This window comes from Sminthopsis crassicaudata, chromosome 4 (genome assembly GCF_048593235.1).
Source record: "Sminthopsis crassicaudata isolate SCR6 chromosome 4, ASM4859323v1, whole genome shotgun sequence".
NCBI classification, from domain to species: Eukaryota; Metazoa; Chordata; class Mammalia; order Dasyuromorphia; family Dasyuridae; genus Sminthopsis; species Sminthopsis crassicaudata.
In genome coordinates this window covers 133,709,833-133,731,213 of record NC_133620.1, presented here as the reverse complement: position 1 = coordinate 133,731,213, position 21,381 = coordinate 133,709,833, and the positions used below count along the sequence as shown (strand labels likewise).

At 34.0% G+C, this 21,381-nt stretch overlaps 1 protein-coding gene across 3 annotated transcripts in view; it reads right to left on the bottom strand.

Annotated features, from left to right (window-relative positions):
• The window catches only part of SERAC1 (serine active site containing 1), a 94,458-nt gene that overhangs the window by 53,041 nt on the left and 20,036 nt on the right, over positions 1-21,381 (bottom strand). For all 3 annotated transcript variants that reach the window (XR_012489152.1, XM_074309433.1, XM_074309434.1), the window contains exons 7-8: positions 21,246-21,367; positions 8,198-8,326 (exon numbers count right to left, since the gene is read on the bottom strand). Coding sequence is in view for 2 of the 3 variants with exons in the window: in XM_074309433.1 (XP_074165534.1) it covers positions 8,198-8,326; positions 21,246-21,367 (251 nt within the window). In the remaining variant the exon portion in view is untranslated. The remainder of the gene's footprint in view (positions 1-8,197; positions 8,327-21,245; positions 21,368-21,381) is intronic.

The following is a 21,381-nucleotide window of genomic DNA, read 5'->3' as shown; positions in this document are numbered from 1 at the left end:
ACAGAAGAGGGAATCTGTACAGGGATAAGAAGGGAAGTGGCCAAATGGAAAAAAAAAAATGAGACAAAAAAAAATCAATTTTTTCTTAAAAGGGTTTAGTATCCATGATACTAAACCCTTTTCAGAGAAAATTAATATGTGATACATAAAGTAAGCAGAGCCAAGAGAATAATATACACAATAATGGAAATGAATGACACACACATAGAATTAAAAGGGAATGTAACAAAATTATAAAAATCAAGTGGGCCTCAAATGAAGAGAAGGCAGAAGATCCATAGTTATTACAAAATGACATGTTTTTGGACTTTTTCAATGTATTGATTAGTTGTTAAAAAAAATTTTTTTTTTCCTTTTTTCTTCTCCAGTGTCATACAGAATTAAATGCTCTCTTGGAGGGGAAAAAAAAGAAATACATGGCATACAGTGGTGAAGTAAGAGGCAGAAAATGTCAAGAAAAACTTATTTTAAAAAATAAAGAATAACACTATAACATAAAACTGATAACCTCAAACAGATAGGGATGCATATCACATATTAGCAGAAAGGAACAGTAAATACAGAGTAGAAAGACTTATAATTTGAACAATAGGGTTTTCTAAAAGAATTTTAATCAACATGAGGAAGGGAGCCCCGAAACACCAACCCCTTTTCTCTTGTGGGGGGACATGAGATGGAAACTCCTAGAAAGAAAGAGTCTCATAGAACCCTTTCCCCAGCAAAAGACCCACCCCAGGGAATCAAGATAAGATTCAAGAATGAAACTATTCTGTTTATCTTGGTGGAACTAGTTAAATATGTGCAATTCCAGGACACTCCTACCTACTCAGTCCAAGCTGGAGATCTAGATTTCCATTAAGCTGAAGATAGATGGTCCCATTCTCCTGGAAATCTAGGCCTGGGGGCAGTAACCTCATTCCACCGACATTTCTATTCAATTCCCTAAGATTTCTGCCTGATTTCAACTCAAACTGCACCTCGCCACTAGCTAAAGTTTCAATTATAAAAAAGGGGCAACCGGGCTCAACTGCTTGCAGAGAGGCCAAAGTAGGAATCATGATAGGCCAAGGAACCTCCCTTGGCATAGCTACCAGTGAGGGCAGCTGAAAAGACATTCTCTTAACCTCTTTCTCACATACACATTTCCCTAACAGGACCACACCCCTCTTTACCTCTCTGCCAGGATTTCTCTGCTAAGAACTTTACTTCTCTGACAGGACCCTCCTACTAAGGAAGTCAACTTGCAAAAGCTGACTCCCAGTGCCAATAAACTTCTTTTGCCAGTCTAACTTTTCAAGTTCATTCATTTACGAAGGACTTGTGCTTTTCAGAAGGGGGTTCCTACATCTCTCTGCCCTGCGCCGAATCTCATCAAATATATTCCCAAGTTTTTAACTAATTCATCACATTATTTTTTTCTAAAATTTACTTAATACCCTCCAAAACTTCCTGATTGTTTCTCTAAGCAATCTGACCTCTATTTCTGAAACAGGATTTACTTCTATGTACCTTAAGCTTAGAATTTGGATGGATGTTTCTCATTCAAATTCATAACTCTTGTTTTTGTGATTCTATTTACAATTGAAAAATCAAACACAGTTAAGAACATTTCAAATGTACTATTACCATGAATTGAAATAAAAGATTCTCAAAATTGGAAGGAATCTCAAAAATCATCTAATCTTTAACTATACCATACTCTACAATTATACTACACACAACTCCATTGTCTATATTGGTGCCTCTGGTCTGGGTGTCCCCATGTTTGGAATATTCTCCTTTTTCATCTCAGCTGCAAGTATTATCACTCACTAAAACTACTTTGTACTTATATTCAAAATACTTATATATGTTCCCAATTAGAATGTAAGCTCCTAAATGCAAATTAAGACAACTCTGAGATACCACTACACACCTGTCAGATTGACTAAGATGACAGGAAAAAATAATGATGAATATTGTAGGGGATGCGGGAAAACTGGGACACTGATGCATTGCTGGTGGAGTGTGAACAAATCCAACCCTTCTGGAGAGCAATCTGGAACTATGCCCAAAAAGTTATCAAAATGTGCATACCCTTTGATCCAGCAATGCTACTACTGGGCTTATATCCCAAAGAAATACTTAAGATGGGAAAGGGACCTGTATGTGCCAAAATGTTTGTAGCAGCCCTTTTTGTAGTGGCTAGAAACTGGAAAATGAATGAATGCCCATCAATTGGAGAATGGTTGGGTAAATTGTGGTATATGAATGTTATGGAATATTGTTCTGTAAGAAATGATCAGCAGGATGAATACAGAGAGTCCTGGAGAGACTTACATGAACTGATGCTGAGTGAAATGAGCAGGACCAGGAAATCATTATACACACTTCAACAATATTATATGATGATCAGTTCTGATGAAAATGGATATCTTTGACAAAGAGAAGATCTAATTCACTTCCAAATGATCAATGATGGACAGAATCAGCCACACCCAGAAAAGGAACACTGGGAAATGAGTGTAAACTGTTTGCACTTTTGTTTTTCTTCCCAGGTTATTTTTACCTACAAGAGAACTGTTCGGTTCTGCACACTAGGATATACTATAACATAATTAACATGTATAAAACTGCTTGTCATCTAGGGGAGAGGGTGGAGGGAGGGAAAGGAAAAAGTTGGAACAGAAGTGAGTGCAAGGGATGATGCTGTAAAAAATTACCCAGGCATATGTTCTGTCAATAAAAAGTTATAATAAAAAAAATAGAAATTAAAAAAAAGTAAGCTCATTAAATACAAGGGCTAATTCACTTTTGCTTTTGTATCCATAGAGTTTTACACATAATAGATACTTAATATATCCTCACTGGTTGATTATATAGTAATCTTTTCTCAAATATCTTCAACAAGTTCTCTCTAGATAACTAATAATTAGTTACTGAACTGAATTTAGCCTTCTCCTGAAAACATCTCCTAGGGAGAGACCTACTACCTAGCTCTAGACGCAGCACATCCTTCAAGCTGTTGGAAAGGTTTTTCCTACACTGAAGCAAAATCTGCCTTTCTCCAACTTCCAACCATTACTCTTAATTGGCAGCAAGCTAAACAAAGCTAATCCTTCCAAATAACTCCAAAAGAGCTTAAAGCCAGAAAAAAGTACTTCTTCACATCTGATTTTATTAAAGTATGACTGGGGGAGCTAGGTGGCGTAGTGGATAGAGTACCAGCCTTGAATTCAGGAGGACCTGAGTTCAAATCTGGTCTCAGACATTTAACACTTCCTAGCTGTGTGACCCTGGGCAAGTCACTTAACCCCAGCCTCAAAAAAAAAAAAAAAAAAAAAAAAAAAAAGTATGAATGGAAAAGAGTAATGGTTTTAATGTTGGTATAGTGGTGCTCATATTTCAAGTCCGTGATTTGTCACCTAGAAATCTTTAGGCAAGTCACTTAACATCCTTAAGCCTGTATTCTCATGTATACAAAAACAATAATAGTAAATGATAACAATCACTACCTCAATCATTCTGACCTCAACACTGTGACCAGTGTTACAGTGCCAGGATCTAACTAGTAAGCCAAGTTTGGTTGATTCTGCCTCTTCAGCCACTCTTTCTATTTTTTTTTCCTTTTTGTTTTTTTTTAATAATAGTAATAGCTTTTTATTTTCAATATGCATACAAAGATAGTTTTCAACATTTGTCCTTGTAAAATCTTGTTTCAAATTTTTCTCCCTCCTTTTTCCCCCTCCCCCTCCCTTAGATAGCAAGTAATCCAATATGAGTTAAATATGTGCAATTCTTCTATACATATTTATCAAGTATTCTTCTATACACATTTATCATGCTGCACAAGAAAAATCAGATCAAATAAAGGGAAAAAAATGAAAGGGGAAAAAAAAAAAGCAAGTAAGTAACAATTAAAAAAAAAAAAAAAAGATTAAATACTCTGTTGTGATCCACATTCAGTCTCCACAATCATCTTTTTTAGACACAGATGTCAGCCACTCTTTCATGTCTACTGCTGTTTCTACTCACACTACAATCACCATAGTCTAATCAGTCATTACCACTGCCTGGGACTCCTGTAATAGTCTCATAGCTGTCTTCCCTACAACTATCCATTTTTTTCTCCAATCCTTTCTTCACATAAATGTTGAATTGATATTCCTAAAACAAAGGTCTGACCATGCCGCTGCTCTGCTGAAGAAGTTTCAGTGGCTCTTCACTGCCTTTTGGCTAAAATATACATTCCTGTATTTGACGCTTGATGCTTTTCACAATATGGCTTCAGTCTTTCTTTAAAAAAAAAAAAAAAAAAAAAAAAAAAAAAAACAACAACAAAATCAAACCCTACAACCTTTAAAAATATGACTGATCACAGAGAGGCAATATTTAGTCATAGAGCAATAGAAAAGCAAGAGCCACAAGATTTGTTTTTTTCCAGCTTTTCTTTCTAAAGAATTACAAATTACTCCCACTCCCACACTCTATGTTCCAGTCATTCTGGTCTGCCTCCTGTTCTCTAAAAATGATGAAGTTACATCTTCCAGTTCCATGATTAATACACTCTCCCTTCTCACTTCTACTTCTGGGAACTCTTAGTTCCTTTCATTGTTTAATTCAAATACCACCTCCTTCAGAAGGCTTCTTCTTCTAACACCCAGTTGTTAGTACCTCATCAGTGTATTATTTATTTTACTCACATCCTGTATTTACTTATCTACAAACCTATTACATTTCCCAGTAAAATATAAGCTCCAAGAGTGTAGGAAATATTTCCCTTTTGTCCTGGTATTCTCAGTAGCATAGCAAGGAGCCTGAAACAGAGTAGGCACTAAAGAAATGATCACTGATTAACTGCTTGATAGTAATTGCTTTACTGGGTATTTTTTAAAAGCTGTCTTTTTTCCCCCCATAAGAGAGCATAGTCTTCATCAATAAAGGTACAATCCCCTCACATTTAGTAGATTATCTTTATGAGCTGCTGTGCCTAAAAGAATTAATCATGGGTGGAAAAATGTCATCCAAATCCAGATAAAGAATTATAGAGATTGAATGCAGATTGGGCGCCAGAAATAATAACCTGAGATTTCCTTCTCATATTATCCTCTTAATAATGATATTGTTGATGATGATAATAGTAACATTTATATAGCAGTTATGTGCCAAGCACTGTGCTAAGTGCTTTAAAATTATTATCTCATTTGATTTTCACAACAATCCTGAGAGGCAGATACTATTATTATGCTTGTTCTATAGATAAGGAAACTGAGGCTTAGAGAGTTAAGTGATTTGCTGAGGATCACACACCTAGGAAGTGTTTGCTGCCTGGCACTCTATCCATTGTTCCATATAATTATTTTCAGAAGACCTACATTTCTAAAAATCAAGTCACAAAGAAATATTAACATCGTTAACATCAAGATAACTCACAGACATACATTCTTTGAAAACAAAAGATGAAAAGTGAAAAATAACAGAAAAGCTTTTTGATTAAAAAAAAAAAAACTACTTATATCCCTAGTTTAACTTCCATGAAAATATTAAATCATGAATTTAAATATTTCAAGAAAATTTCAAGATTGATCCAAATTACCAATAATTAGAGAAATTCAGACCAAAGCAACCCTGAAGTTTTACCTCATGACAAGAAAACTGAGAAAGAAATGATGCTGAAGAAGATGTGGGAAGACAACTACTCTACTGTAATGTCCTGTTGTCTCAAACCTTCTCTGGGAGGAGATTTCTTTTCTATGAATCTTTTCCTCTGTGAGCAGGTTTCTTGGGAGGCTTCTGGAGCCTCCAGCCAGAGTGAAGGTAGAAATCTAGAATCCTTTTTTTCCTGAATCCTGGCTCTGAATCTCCTCGAGCTTCCCTGAAGTTCTCTGGGGAAGTCTTGTTCTTATCCCAATTTAGACTACCTTTCCTTCTTGTGGGAACTACTTATAGCCAATGAATTTTCTCCTTTAAAGTATTCCTTCAAAGGTGTAGACTCCCTTAAAGATTTGAACTAAAGGTGTAAATTCTGAGCTAGAGAATTGTTAAGTACCAACTTAGCACTTAGTAAGAACCTAACACTTTACAGTATCAACAATGGTATTAGAGTATTACTGGTAGAGGTATGAGCTAGTCCAACCATTCTGAATAACATTTTGGAATCATGCTCAAAACATGACTAAGATGTCCATTATGTCCACATCCTTTAGTACAGAGATCCCACAGCTGGGCATATACTTCAAGGATATCAAAGATAAAAAGGAAAGTCTTTAAAACACCACAATATTCATAGTAGCACTTTCTGTAGTAACAAACTAGAAACAAAATAGATTTCTATTTGTTGGGAATGGCTAAACAAATTTAATTGAATATTATGAAACAGAAAATTTAGAAAAATATGAGACTATCACGAACTGATGCAGAGAAAACAGAATGAGGAAAACAAATATTTTGCTTACAATAACGTAAATGAAAGAACAAGAAACTGAACATTAATTATAATAATCAAACCAAAATGCTTTTCTTTGAAGCTGAGAGGAACATTGCACATACTGTCAGACTCAACTGATATGTTGGTTAATTCTGCTGAATGGCTTTCTTTTTTTTCTTCATTTTCTAATTCTTTGCTATAAGGAATGATTTTGGGTAGAAGGAAGAGGACTATATTCAGAAAGAAAAAGTAAAAACAAAGACAATTTTTAAAAAACTTAAAATAAAAAAAAAAAGTGATAAAGTAGATATATCCAAGCCTTTGATTCATAAGATCACTAATAAGATTAGAAAATAACCATAGTCAACATGCATAATTGTACATTTCTTTGGCACTCTCAAAGACACATCAGACAACTACTATTCTATAAGAAATGTTAATAGAAAGTCAGGATATTAGCAACCCCACGCTATCTTTCTTATTTTCCTAAGGATTACAAAAGTCACAATACTAATTAGTATTCATCTGACTCAAGTAGACACAAAAATATGATGATCCATATTTGTGAAACAGAAGTGTCCTTAAGTAAGAGAAACTGGTTGGGGAAAAACTTTTTATTAAGATACCTTTTCAGGAGATTCATAACTTTCATATTCCAAAAGTTTACATCTAGGTTATCTTTATGTATTATGATTTTCACACAAAAAAACAGAAATAGAAATGATAGCTAGCTTTGTAAAAAGCTAGCCTATCTCCCCCCCCAAACTATGTCACACACTATGTAATTGAAAGAATACTGTTGCAATACTAACAATCTTTTAAAAAAAAAATAAAAATAACACTGAAATTGAATAAGAAATAGTTTGAATGTTTGGTATTTAAAAAAAAAAAAACAAAAACAAGTTTAGTTAGATGTTGTTGTCCAGTCATTTTTTAATCATGTCTGACTCTTTGTGATCCCATTTAGTTTTCTTAACAAAGAAACTGAATTGGTTTACTATTTCCTTTTCCAAATAATTTTTCAGATGGGGAAACTCAGGCAAACAGGGTTAAATAACTTGCTCAAGATTACATAGTTATAGTTAAGCATGTGAAGCCAGCATTCTATCCACTGTGCCATCTAGTTGCCTATTTAGAGGCTGGCAAAAAGGTAAAAGAATTTTTAAAATTCATTATCCTGGGTTTTCCCAAAATTGTTAATACTGATACTCTATTATTTCTAATTTAATTTTGAACCTTATGAATTTGAACCTTATTCCTCATACAGAAATATCACTTTTCTTATTCTTATCAACTAGGTTAATTAAGTTCATTTTAGAAAGGAGAAAGGGGAAAAGAGAAAATGAGTTAATAATGTTTCTATCTACCAATTAAAGAGGTTGCCTGAAGTAAAATTTTCAGAATGAAGCCCCCAGGATAGAAGAAAACAAATGATACAAGAGACAGTCAAATAATTTCCTATTTAATCACAAAGTGACATTAACTCAAGATAACTTGCTGCTCCTGGAATAGTCTATCCTTCAAGCAAAGTAGCTTCAGTATAGGTGAATGAAGGAAGAGACAATAGTAAACTGAAGCTTATTATGTAAAGGACTCCTCAGGACCCAGAGATGCTGATAGTGAACTTATCTGAAGCTAACACCAAGAATTCTTTTTTCCTATAAATAACTTTAAAAAAACTATTGTATTTTTTTCTACTATATGTAACAAGCACTTAGAAATCACAATTATATCTTAGCAATAGTAAGTGCCAAATAAATATTTGTTGAATGAATGTATGAATATATTTACCTTCTGAGCAGCTAGAGATTGACTACTTTCCCTCAGAGCCAAAGATGTGAAATACTGGATACAATGGTCTATCTCAGTCTGAGGCAAAGATGCCAGCAGCTGTCGAAGCTCCTCTTCAATGGAGTAATCCTGAAATAAAAGGGAAAGGAGGAAGCAGAGATGAGGATTTTGGATCAGTTCAATTCCATGATGTAGACCAGCCAGTACAAAGCTTAACTATATCTCTAAAAGTTCAATATCCAAATTATGTAAAGAATGGCTCCAGAACTATATCCTAATACATAGTCAAAAGATATATACATACATATATATATACATATATATATATATTTTTTTTCAAAAAAGGAATTACAAGCCATCAAAAATTATACAAAAAAGAGGCTTAAAATTTCTACTAAGAAGAGAAATCAAGTTAAAGCAAAACTGAGGTTTTATTTCTTACCAATCAAAGATGACGATAAGAAACAAAACAGTCAATGTCATAACATAGTGGGAAGACAGAGACAGTAGTAATACTCTGTTCCCTGTTGATAGAGCTATGATTTGCCCTAAGAGGTCTTAAAAAAAAAATTGGAATTTTAAAAGAAAATATACTAAAATATTTTTGGACTTTGACCTAGAAATTCGGCTACTGATCAAAAAATATGAGTTTTCAGATGAAGTAGTCAAACTATTTATAGCTACATAAAAAAATACTCACTACTGATCGAAGAATAACATTAAAACAATTCTGAGGTACTGCCTCATGCATATTAGCTTGGCTAACAGGACTGAAAAGGAAAATGACAAATGTTGAAAGGAACATGGGAAAAATGAAATATTAATGCTTTGTTGGTAAATCTGTGAATTGATTCAACCATCCTGTAAAACAATTTGGAAATATGACTAAAAGGCTATAAAAAGCTTGCATACCCTTTGACATAACAATACTACTACTAAACACATATCCCAAAAGAGATTTTTTTTTTAAATGAAAAGAACCTGTATATACAAAAATATTTATAGCAGCTCATTTCTTAGGGCAAAGAATTAGAAATTGAAGGGATGCCCATCAACTGGGGAATGCCTGATTATGATAGAATACTACTGTACTATATAAGAAATGATAAGCAGGATGCTCTCAGAAAAATCTGAAAAGACTTCCACGAACTCAAGCAAAGTGAAATGTACAACAGAGTAGGATGAGCAGCTGCAAATGACTTTGCTAGTCTCAGCAATATAAAGATTCAAGACTGATCTGGATTTATGATAAAAAATGCCATCCTTCCCCAGAGAAAGAACTGATTGTGCCTGAAAAAACACTGAAGCACACTTTTTTTTGTTTTATTTTTATTTTTATTTTTTTTAGGGGGAGAAAGAAATCTATTTTCTTTCACAATGTGACTTTTATGGAAATGTTTTACACAACTTCACATGCCTTCTCAATGATGGGGATATGGAGAAGGAGAAAGAGAATTTAGAATTCAGTTTTAAAAACATATGTTAAAAATTGTTTTTGATATAACTGGGGAAAAATAAAATGTTAAATGAAATTCTGCTGCCAGGAAGATATGTAGAGAATATATAGATCTCTCTATCTTTATCTATGCTTCCCAAGAAAGTTTAATACAGAAGAATATCACATATACCAAATAGCAACATTTTCAGTGTCAGCAAAAAATTGGAAACAAAAATAAGTGCCTACAATGGAGGAATGGCTGATTAAACTGTGCCATATAAGTATAATAAAATTTTATAATGCAGTAAGAAACAAAGAATAATATAGAGAAAGATAGGAAGACTTATGTGAACTAAGGCAAAGTGAGGAATACAAAATCAAGATAATATTAAGTATAATGTAAACAAATAAGGCTGACTAATTTTAATGAGCAATGAGCAATCTTGGTCACAAATTAGGTGAAAAAAGATTATGGGGAAAAAGGGGAATTACACAAGCCCTAAGAGGAAAATATTTTGAGTTGTGTTGAATAGGATAGCAACTGGTCAATCAATAAGCATTTATTAAGTGACTAGTGTATCTAGAAACTGTACTCTGTGCTAGGGATACAAAAAGTGGTAAACAATCTCCACCTCCAGTAGCTTACAATCTGATAAGGGAAGGTGGTGATGGTAAGGAACAAGTAAACAAACATGTACAAAGAAAGCTATGCATAGATAAATAGGAAATAAGAGAGAGAAGGCTTTAAGATCAAGAAAGGTTGAAAAAGGCTTTCTTCACAAGGAAGATTAGATGAGACTTAAAGAAGTAGGACACTGATACATTGTTGGTAGAATTGTGAATGCATCCAATCATTCTGGAGAGCAATTTGAAACTATGCTCAAAAAGTTATCAAACTGTACATACCCTTTGATCCAGCAGTGTTACTACTGGACTTATATCCCAAAGAGATCTTAAAGAAAGGAAAGGGATCCATATATGCCAAAATGTTTGTGGCAGCCCTCTTTGTAGTGGCTAGAAACTGGAAATTGAATGGATGCCCATCAATTGGAGAATGGCTGTATAAGTTATGGTATATGAATGTTATGAAATATTATTGTTCTGTAAGAAATAACCAGCAGGATGATTTCAGAAAGGTTTGGAGAGACTTACATGAACTGATGCTGAGTGAAATGAGTAGAACCAGGAGATCATTATATATTTCAATAATAATACGACATGATGATCAATTCTGATGGACATGGCTCTCTTCAACAATGAGATGAACCAAATCAGTTCCAATTGTTCAATAATGAAGAGAACCAGCTATACCCAGTGAAAGAATTCTGGGGATGAGTGTGAACCACTAAATAGCATTTCCACTCTATTTTTGTCCACTTGCATTTTTGATTTCCCTCTCAGGCTATTTTTACCTTATTTCTAAGTCAGGATTTTTCTTATGCAGCAAAACAATTGCATGGATATGTACACATATATTGTGTTTAACATATTTAACACATATTGATCTACCTGCCGTCTAGGGGACGGGGTGGAGGGAAAGAGGGGAAAAGTTGGAACGTAAGCTTTTGCAAGGTCAATGCTGAAAAATTACCCATGCATATATCTTGTAAATAAAAAGCTATTAAAAAAAAGAAAGAGAGAGAGAGAGAGAGAGAGAGAGAGAGAGAGAGAGAGAGAGAGAGAGAGAGAGACACTTAGAGAAGTCTAGGAAAAGCAGCAGGTAGAAATGAGTGTTCTGAGAATGGGCATCAGCAAGAGAAATGTAAGAAGCGAAGAGATGAAGTGTCTTGTTTGTGGAACATCAAGAGGCCAGAGTCACTGGACAAAAGACTGGGAATCAGGGGATAGGGAAAGGGGGAGGGAGTGGAGACCTTGGTCATGAGGGGCTGTGAACACTGGAATCACAATGGAAACACAATAGTGTTTGGTCTTGGGGGCAATGGGAAGCTATTGGGAGTTTGAGTTTGGGGATAGGAGAAGAGGTGATGATAGTGACATGATTGAAACTGTCTCAGGAAAATCACTTTTGGTGAATGACCGGAAAAAAACTCCACAAATAATCACCAACAGAAGACATCCTTGAAATTCACCAGAAAGGGTCTGTTTTTGCTTAGGGGTGGGGGGAAAATGCATCCTGCCCAGGCAGGCAGCTCAAACTTGGAAGACAGGAGGGAGGAGGGGTTCGATCTTTGCTGTTTCTGCAGAATGACCTTTACCCCAGTGTGGATATTCTGTCTTGGAAGCAAGGCAGGATCAGCAGAGAAGGTGTAAAAACAGGACGTAAAGAATAAAGCCCCAAAAAGCCAGCATCGCTCCACACCTGGCCACTCCCAGCCCTACCCGGAGTGACTCAGCTTGTTCTTAGAGCCTCAGAGTGCAGATGCAGCACAACAATCGCTGTCCTGTTAGTGCCTTACTGCTGTCTCCTGCAATCAGTAGATGAAGCCCTGTAACACCATCCAGCCCCTACCACCCCCACCCCCCAAGAAGACCATTTATTTTCCTTATTAATTTGTTTTCTTTGATTCTTGTCTAACAAAATGAACAAAAAATTTAAAAGGGCTCTAACCATTGATAGCTTCTATAAGGATAGAGAGCAGACTTCAAACTCTGAGGAGACTAACAGCAGATTGTCCCAAGAGGAATGCCCTAAGGGGGATATGATCTGCTCCTCAATAAACAAAACTCTCATAGAAGAAATCAAAAAGGCTCTCACAAGAGAGCTAGAAGAGAAATGGGAAAAGGAAAGGGAAGCTTGGCAAGAGAGTCTGGAGAAGTGATCCCACGCATTTAAAGATAGAGTGGATAAAGAAATCAAATCCTTGAAAAACAAAATTAGTGAGTTGGAAAAAGAAAACAGCTCTCTCAAAAATAAAATTGGTGAAATGGAAAAAAAATTCCATAGAACAAAAAAACTCACTTAAATACTCAATTGGACAATTACAAAAAGATATAAAAAAGTGAATGAAGAAAATACATCATTGAAAATCAGAATCAAACAAATAGAAGTGAATGACTCAAGGAGACATCAAGAATCAGTCAAGCAAATCAGAAAAATGAAACAATGGAAAAGAATGTCAAGTACCTTCTTGGAAAGACAACAGACCTGGAAAATAGATCCAGGAAAGACAATCTGAAAATAATTGGACTCCCTGAAAAATTTGAGGAAAAAAAAGAGCCTGGACACTATTTTCCAGGAAATTATCAAAGAGAACTGCCCAGACATTATAGAAACAGAGGGTAAAATAGACACTGAAAAAATTCATCAATCACCTACTGAAAGGGACCCTAAAAATCAAAACGCCAAGAAATATAGTGGCCAAGTTCAAGAACCATCAGAAGAAGGAAAAAATATTACAAGCTGCTAGAAAAAAATCAATTCAAATATAGAGGAGCCACAATAAGGATTACCCAGGATCTAGCAGCATCCACAATAAAGGATTGAAGGGCCCGGAATATGATATTCCGAAAGCTTAAGGAACTTGGTATGCAGCCAAGAATAACTTACCCAGCAAAAAAGAGCATCTTTTTCCAGGGAAGAAGATGGACATTTAATGAAATAAATGAATTCCATCTATTATTGATGAAAACAAAAACAAAAAAAAAAAAAAAAAAAAAAAATTGATCTCCAAATAGAGAACTCAAGAGATTTCTAAAAAGGTAAAAAGAAAATTTGAGACCTATATTTCTGCCATAAAGATATATAAAGAACACATGTATATAATTTGTTCCAGAAACTAGAGGTGAAAAGGAAATTATATCAGAAAAAAGGGTAAAGTGGTGGTACTACATCTCACGAAGAGGCAAAGGTAACCTATTATATCTGAGAGAAAGAATGGAGGGGGATGAACATAGTGTGTATCATATTCTCATTAGAATTAGCTTAAAGAGAAAAATATAGGCATATTCGATTTATGATGAAATTCCTTCTACTTCATTGAAAAGTGGGAGGGGAAAAGTGAAAAGGGAAGGAGTAAGCTAAAGGGAAGGGAATACAGAAATTAGGAGGAAAAGGGATAAAATAGGGGGAAGAACTCTAAGGTGGGAAAGGGATACTAAAAAGGGAGGGCTGTGAAAAGCAAGTGGTGCTCACAAGTTTAATACTGGAGAAGGGAGTAAGGAGGAAGGAAAAGAGAAAAGCATAAGCAGGGGTTAACATGATGGCAAGCAATACAGAATTAGTCATTTTAACCTTAAATGTGAATGCGGTAAACTCCCCCATAAAGAGGAAGCAGATAGCAGACTGGATTAAAAGCCAGAATCCTACAATATGGTGTTAGAGGAAACACACCTGAAACAGGGTGATACATACAGAATAAAGCTAAAAGGTTGGAGCAGAATCTACTATGGTTCAGGTGAAGCCAAAAAAGCAAGGGTAGCCATCCTCATCTCAGATCAAGCAAAAACAAAAATTGATCTAATTAAAAGAGATAAGGAAGGGCATTATATATCTTGCTAAAAGGGTAGCATAGATAATGAAGCAGTATCAATATTAAACATATGTGCACCAAGTGGTGCAGCATCTAAATTCTTAAAAGAGAAATTAAGAGAGCTGCAAGAAGAAATAGACAGTAAAAGTATAATAGTGGGAGATCTCAACCTTGCACTCTCAGAATAACAAAATAAAAAAGAAAGAAGTCAAAGAGGTAAACAGAATACTAGAAAAGTTTGATATGATAGATCTTTGGAGAAAACTAAATGGAGATAGAAAGGAGTACACTTTCTCCTCAGCAATTCATGGAACCTATACAAAAATTGACCATATATTAGGACATAAAAACCTCAAAATCAAATGCAGTAAGGCAGAAATAGTAAATGCATCCTTTTCAGACAATGATGCAATGAAAATTACATTCAATAAAAAGCCAGGGGAAAATAGACCAAAAATAATTGGAAACTAAATAATCTTATACTAAAGAATGATTGGGTGAAACAGCAAATCATAGACATAATTAATAACTTCACCCAAGAAAATGACAATAATGAGACATCATACCAAAAGGTGTAGGATTCAGCCAAAGCAGTAATAAGGGGAAGTTTTATATCTCTACAGGCCTACTTGCATAAAATAGAGAAAGAGAAGGCCAACAAATTGGGCTTACAACTAAAAATGCTAGAAAAGTAACAAATTAAAAACCCCCAGACAAACACAAAACTTGAGATTCTAAAAATAAAAGGAGAGATTAATAAAATTGAAAGTAAAAAAAAAAACTATTGAATTAGTTAATAAAACTAAGAGTTGGTTCTATGAAAAAACTAACAAAATAGACAAACCCTAAATAAATCTGATTTAAAAAAGGAAAGAGGAAAAGCAAATTGTTAGTCTTAAAAATGAAAAGGGAGAACTTGCCACTAATGAAGAAGAAATTAGAACAATAATTAGGAGTTACTTTGCCCAACTTTATGCCAATAAATTCTATAATTTAAATGAAATGGAAGAATACCTTCAAAAATATAGCTTGCTCAGATTAGCAGATGAAGAAGTAAATAGTCCCATTTCAGAAAAAGAAATAGAACAAGCTATATAAACTATTTGAAAAAATAGGGATTGAAGGACTCCTACCAAATTCCTTTTATGACAGAGACATGGTATTGATACCTAAACCAGGTAGGTTGAAAACAGAGAAAGAAAATTATATAGACCTATCTCCCTAGTGAATATTGATGCTAAAATCTTAAATAAAATATTAGCAAAAAGACTACAGAAAATCATCCCCAGGATAATACACTATGACCAAATCTGATTTATACCAGGAATGCAGGGCTGGTTCAGTATTAGGAAAACTATTAGCATAATCAACTATCAATAACAAAATTAACAAAAACCATGATCATCTCAATAGATGCAGAAAAAGCATTTGACAAAATCCAACATCCATTCCTACTAAAAACACTTGAGAGTATAGGAATAAATGGACTATTCCTTAAAATAATAAGGAGCATATATTTAAAACGGTCAGTAAACATCATATGTAATGGCGATAAACTGGAACCTTTCCCAGTAAGATCAGGAGTGAAACAAGGTTGCCCACTATCACCATTACTATTCAATATTATATTAGAAATGCTAGCCTCGGCAATAAGAGTGGAGAAAGATTAAATGAATTAGAGTAAGCAATGAGGAAATCAAACTACCCCTCTTTGCAGATGATATGATGGTATACTTCGAGAACCCCAAAGATTCTCCTAAAAAGCTATTAGAAATAATTCATAACTTTAACAAACTTGCAGGATACAAAATAAATCCACATAAATTCTCAGCATTTTTATACATTACCAACAAAATCCAACATCAAGAGATACAAAGAGAAATTCCATTCAAAATAATGGTCGATAGTATAAAATATTTGGGAATCTATCTACCAAAAGAAAGTCAGGAATTATATGAGCAAAATGACAAAACACTTGCCACAAAAATAGTCATATTTAAATAATTGGAAAGACATTCAGTGCTCTTGGATAGGCCAAGCAAATATAATAAAGATGACAATACTACCTAAACTAATCTATTTATTTAGTGCTATACCAATCAGACTCCCAAGAAACTATTTTAATGACCTAGAAAAAATAACAACAAAATTCATATGGAAGAACAAAAGGTCGAGAATTTCAAGGGAATTAATTAAAAAAAAAAATCAAATCAAGGTGGCCTAGCTGTACCTGATTTAAAACTGTATTATAAAGCAGCAGTCACCAAAACCATTTGGTATTGGCTAAGAAATAATACTAGTTGATCAGCGGAATAGGTTAGGTTCACAGAATAAGATAGTGAATAAATATAGTAATCTAGTGTTTGACAAACCCAAAGATCCCAACTTTTGGGATAAGAATTCATTATTTGACAAAAACTGCTGGGAAAACTGGCAGAAACTAGGCATGGACCCACACAATACCATATATTAAGATAAGATAAAAATGGGTCTATGATTTAGGCATAAAGAATGAGATCATAAATAAATTAGAAGAACATAGGATAGTTTACCTCTCAGACTTGTGGAGGAGGAAGGAATTTGTGACCAAAGGAGAACTAGAGATCATTATTGATCACAAAATAGAAATTTTTGATTACATCAAAAAGCTTTTGTACAAACAAAACTAATGCAAACAAGATTAGAAGGGAAGTAACAAATTGGGAAACATTTTTACAGTTAAAAATTCGGATAAAGGCCTCATTTCCAAAATATATAGAGAATTGACTCTAATTTATAAGAAATCAAGCCATTCTCCAATTGATAAATGGTCAAAGGATATGAACAGACAATTTTCAGATGATGAAATTGAAACCATTTCCACTCATATGAAAGAATGTTCCAAATCATTATTGATCAGAAAAATGCAAATTAAAACAACTCTGAGATACCACCACACACCTGTCAGATCGGCTAAAGTGACAGGGAAAGATAATGATGAATGTTGGAGGGGGATGTGGGAAAACTGGGACACTGATGCATTGTTGGTGGAGTTGTGAAAGAATCCAACCATTCTGGAGAGCAATCTGGAATTATGCCCAAAAAGTTATCAAACTGTGCATACCCTTTGCTCCAGCAGTGCTACTACTGGACTTATATCCCAAAGAAATACTAAAGAAGGGAAATGTGCCAAAATGTTTGTGGCAGCCCTTTTTGTAGTGGCTAGAACCTGGAAAATGAATGGATGCCCATCAACTGGAGAATGGTTGGGTAAATTTTGGTATATGAATGTTATGGAATATTATTGTTCTGTAAGAAATGACCAGCAGGATGAATACAGAGAGACTTAGAAAGACTTACATGAACTGATGCTGAGTGAAATGAGCAGAACTAAGAGATCATTATACACTTCAACAATGATACTATATGAGGATGTATTCTGATGGATATCTTCGACAACGAGAAGCTCTAATTCAGTTGCAATTGATCAATGACGGACAGAATCAGCTACACCCAGAAAAGGAACACTGGGAAATGAGTGTAAACTGTTTGCATTTTTGTTTTTCCTCCCAAGTTATTTTTACTTTCTGCATCTAATTCTTTCTTTGCAACAACAACAACAACAAAAAATTCAGTTCTGCACACATATCTAGGATACACTATAACATATTTAATATGTATGGGAATGCCTTCCATCTAGGGGAGGGGGTGGAGGGAAGGAGGGTAAAATTCGGAACAGAAGGGAGTGCAAGGGATAATGTTGTAAAAAATTACCCATGCATATGTACTGTCAAAAAAAAAATGTTATTATAAAATTAATAAAAAAAAAAAAAAAACTAGAGAAAAAACACAGTATTAAGGAGAAGAAAATGATGAATAGTATTAAAGGCTGCAGAGAAGTTGAGGAGAATGAGAACTGGAAAAGGCTATTAGATTTGGCAATTAAAAGATCACTATAATTTTTTTTTTAACTAAAGCTTTTTATTTTTCAAAACACATGCATGGACAATTCTTCAACATTAGCCTTTGCAAAGCCCTGTGTTCCAATCCCCCCCTTTCTCCCTGCCCTCCCTTAGATGGCAAGTATTCCAATATATGTTAAACATGGTAGAAATATATATTAAATCCAATACATGCATATTATATAATGCATAATTATATATATATAAACAAAATAAAATGCAAGCAAACAACAACAAAAAGAGTAAAAATGCTGTTGTGAACCACTCAGTTCCCACCCTCTCTTTGGGTGTAGATGGCTTTCTTTATCACTGAACAATTGAAACTGGTTTGAATCATTTCATTGTTGAGGAGAGCCATGTCCACCAGAATTGATCATTATACAATCATGTTGTTGCCGGATCACTGTTAATCTTGGAGAGAACAGTTTTGGTGGAGGAATGAGGTCAGAAACCAGATTGTAATGGATTAAGAAAAGAGAAGAGAGAAAGTAGAGATCTATTATAGATGGCCTTTTCAAGGAGTTGAGCTACAAAGGGCAAAAGAGATCTAGAGTAACAATAAGAGAAGGATCTAATAAAGTGTGGAGGATGGTCTAAGCAAAAGCCCAGTCGAGCCCAAGGACTTAATGTCAGAGTATCATTTTATCTTTCAGAATCCCTATCATGTTTTCATCCTTAAGTCTAGGTTTCTCCTTCTTGATTCTTTTTTTTCCAATTTTCCTAGATGTTATATCCTCTCCCCAAATTCTCCTTATTTATGAATCTACAAGTTTTATTTATTATTATATTATATATATATATCACATTATTATATTATATATTATTTATTATAGTTATTTATTTATGAATCTACAAGTTTTATTCTCCCAGTAACATGAACTTCATGAAGGCAAGGATTGCTTTTCTTCTATCTTTGTTTCCCTAATGCCAAGAACTGTGGCTTGAAAATAGTGGATGCCTAATTTGGTTTAAATGACAAGAACCCAGGTCTTGTACTTCTAAAAGTTGTGTTCTCTGATACTACATTTTCTTCCCTTTATTTTTTTTTCCAAGAGTCTGAAGTAAATGAAACAATAGAGCTCTAAGACAATCCCTCTTAAAGAGTCTAAGAAAGTTTAATTTCAAGGAATTCAAGTTTTATATACAGCATGAAGTCACTGAAGATTTCTGAGCAGAGAACTAACACAAATAGATCTGTGAGCCAGACATCTGAAGCAGGATTAAGGATGGATTAGAGGGAGAAGGGCCATGGAGGGAAGGATGTTATCTATTTCAATAATCCTGGGTGGATAATAATGAGAACTAATAAGGTGGTACCAATGGAAACTCAATTCAATTAAATAAATATTAAGTGTCTACCACATATAAGATATTGGGCAATGCTGAAGATAGTAATAAAAATGAAAGCTCTATTTTCAAGGAATTTACATATAATAGGACAGTGAGGACAGACTAGTTTTAAAAATGAACATAACAAACCACCATGATTCCAGAGAATATATGCTACCCACCTACTGGACTTAGGGTGCAGATTGAGACATACTTTTTTTTGGAAGTGGCCAATACCGGAGTTTGTTTTGCTTTAATCTGCACACTTGTTATAAGAGTTTTAGTTCAAAGAAGGGAAAGGGACCTGTATGTGCCAAAATGTTTGTGGCAGCCCTTTTTGTAGTGGCTAGAAACTGGAAAATGAATTGGAGAATGGTTGGGTAAATTATGGTATATGAATGTTATGGAATATTATTTTTCTGTAAGAAATGACCAACAGGATGAATACAGAGAGGCTTGGAGAGACTTACATCAACTGATGCTGAGTGAACTGAGCAGAACTAGGGGATCATTATACACTTCAACAATGATACTATATGAGGATGTATTCTGATAGAAGTGGATATCTTCAACATAGAGAAGAGCTAATCCAATTCCAATCGATCAATGATGGACAGAATCAGCTACACCCAGAAAAGAACACTGGGAAATGAGTGTAAACTGTTAGCATTTTTTGTTTTTCTTCCCAGAATATTTTTGCCTTCTGAATCCAATTCTTCCTTTGCAACAACAACAACAACAACAAAATTCACTTCTGCACATATATATTGTACCTAGGATATACTATAACATATTTCATATGTATGGGAATGCCTTCCATCTAGGGGAGGGGGTGGAGGGAAGGAGGGGAAAAATTCGGAACAGAAGGGAGTACAAAGAATAATGTTGTAAAAAAATTACCTATGCATATGTACTGTCAAAAAAAATTATAATTATAAAATTTAAAAAAAGAATTGAACTAAAAAAAAAAAAAGAGTTTTAGTTCTAGATTTGTACTTCATTTTATCTTGAAACAAAGTCAGCCTACTTCTAAATAAGTTGATTGATCTATTGTTTTCTGGCACTCATTAATATGTCCTATTTTCTCAATTCCAATATATTCTTTTCTATGCCACCTAAATAATAGGAAATTTAAAGATTTCCAACAGTCTTCTATTCTTTTCATGTATGTCCTGGAAATAGACAGGAAATCAGGAAATATGTCTAAAATACTACTTTAAAAATAATAATAATAATAATAATAATAATAATAATAATAATAATAATAATAAAGACAAAGATACTAGAATTCCACACAGACCTTAAAAAGGCCACAAATCAAAATCAATTTGCTTGTAAATTGATCTACTTCTATGTCATTAAATACTAATGCTTTTATGTAAGATTTCATTCCTCAATTAGTATGTTTACCTGAATTGTTATGTTGATAAGTTAATATACTTATAATAAAATCTGTTTAAAATTCTGCTTTGCATTGAAATCCAAAGAAGTAAGATCATTTTCAAAGAAGATTCTGATACTTTTTGAAGTTTAACTCAAAAGACTGCAGTAGTGGCACACAGTAACCAGAGGAGAATAAAATATGAAAAGAAAATGCCTACCAAATAGATTGAGTCCTTTTATTGAGGGGAATATTACTTTTATACTTAATGCACCCTCAAAAAATATTCTTGTTCTAAGTTCTGCCTTTGTATCCCTAGTGTCTTGTATAAATAGTAAGCATTAATATTTGATGCATTGGATTGTATCCTATCCTCATATTCATGTTGAAACTGTAAAATTTCAAATATAGTCAAGTCAATAGTGGTTTTCTAAAATCTTTATTTTCAGTTTCAATTTAATATATTTAAAATATAAGTTAACATACTAAGCTAATTTTCTATGTTCCAGATTTCCTTTTTTAAACTTACTTCTTTTACTTCTGGCAAATGAGGTGGTGGTAGAAAAAATCGAAGATCTGTTTCCTTGCTTCGGGCCAAGCCAATGACTGTCCTCACATCACAGGCTTGAGCAATTGTCCTATACTGGTAATCTATGGTAAAAGCA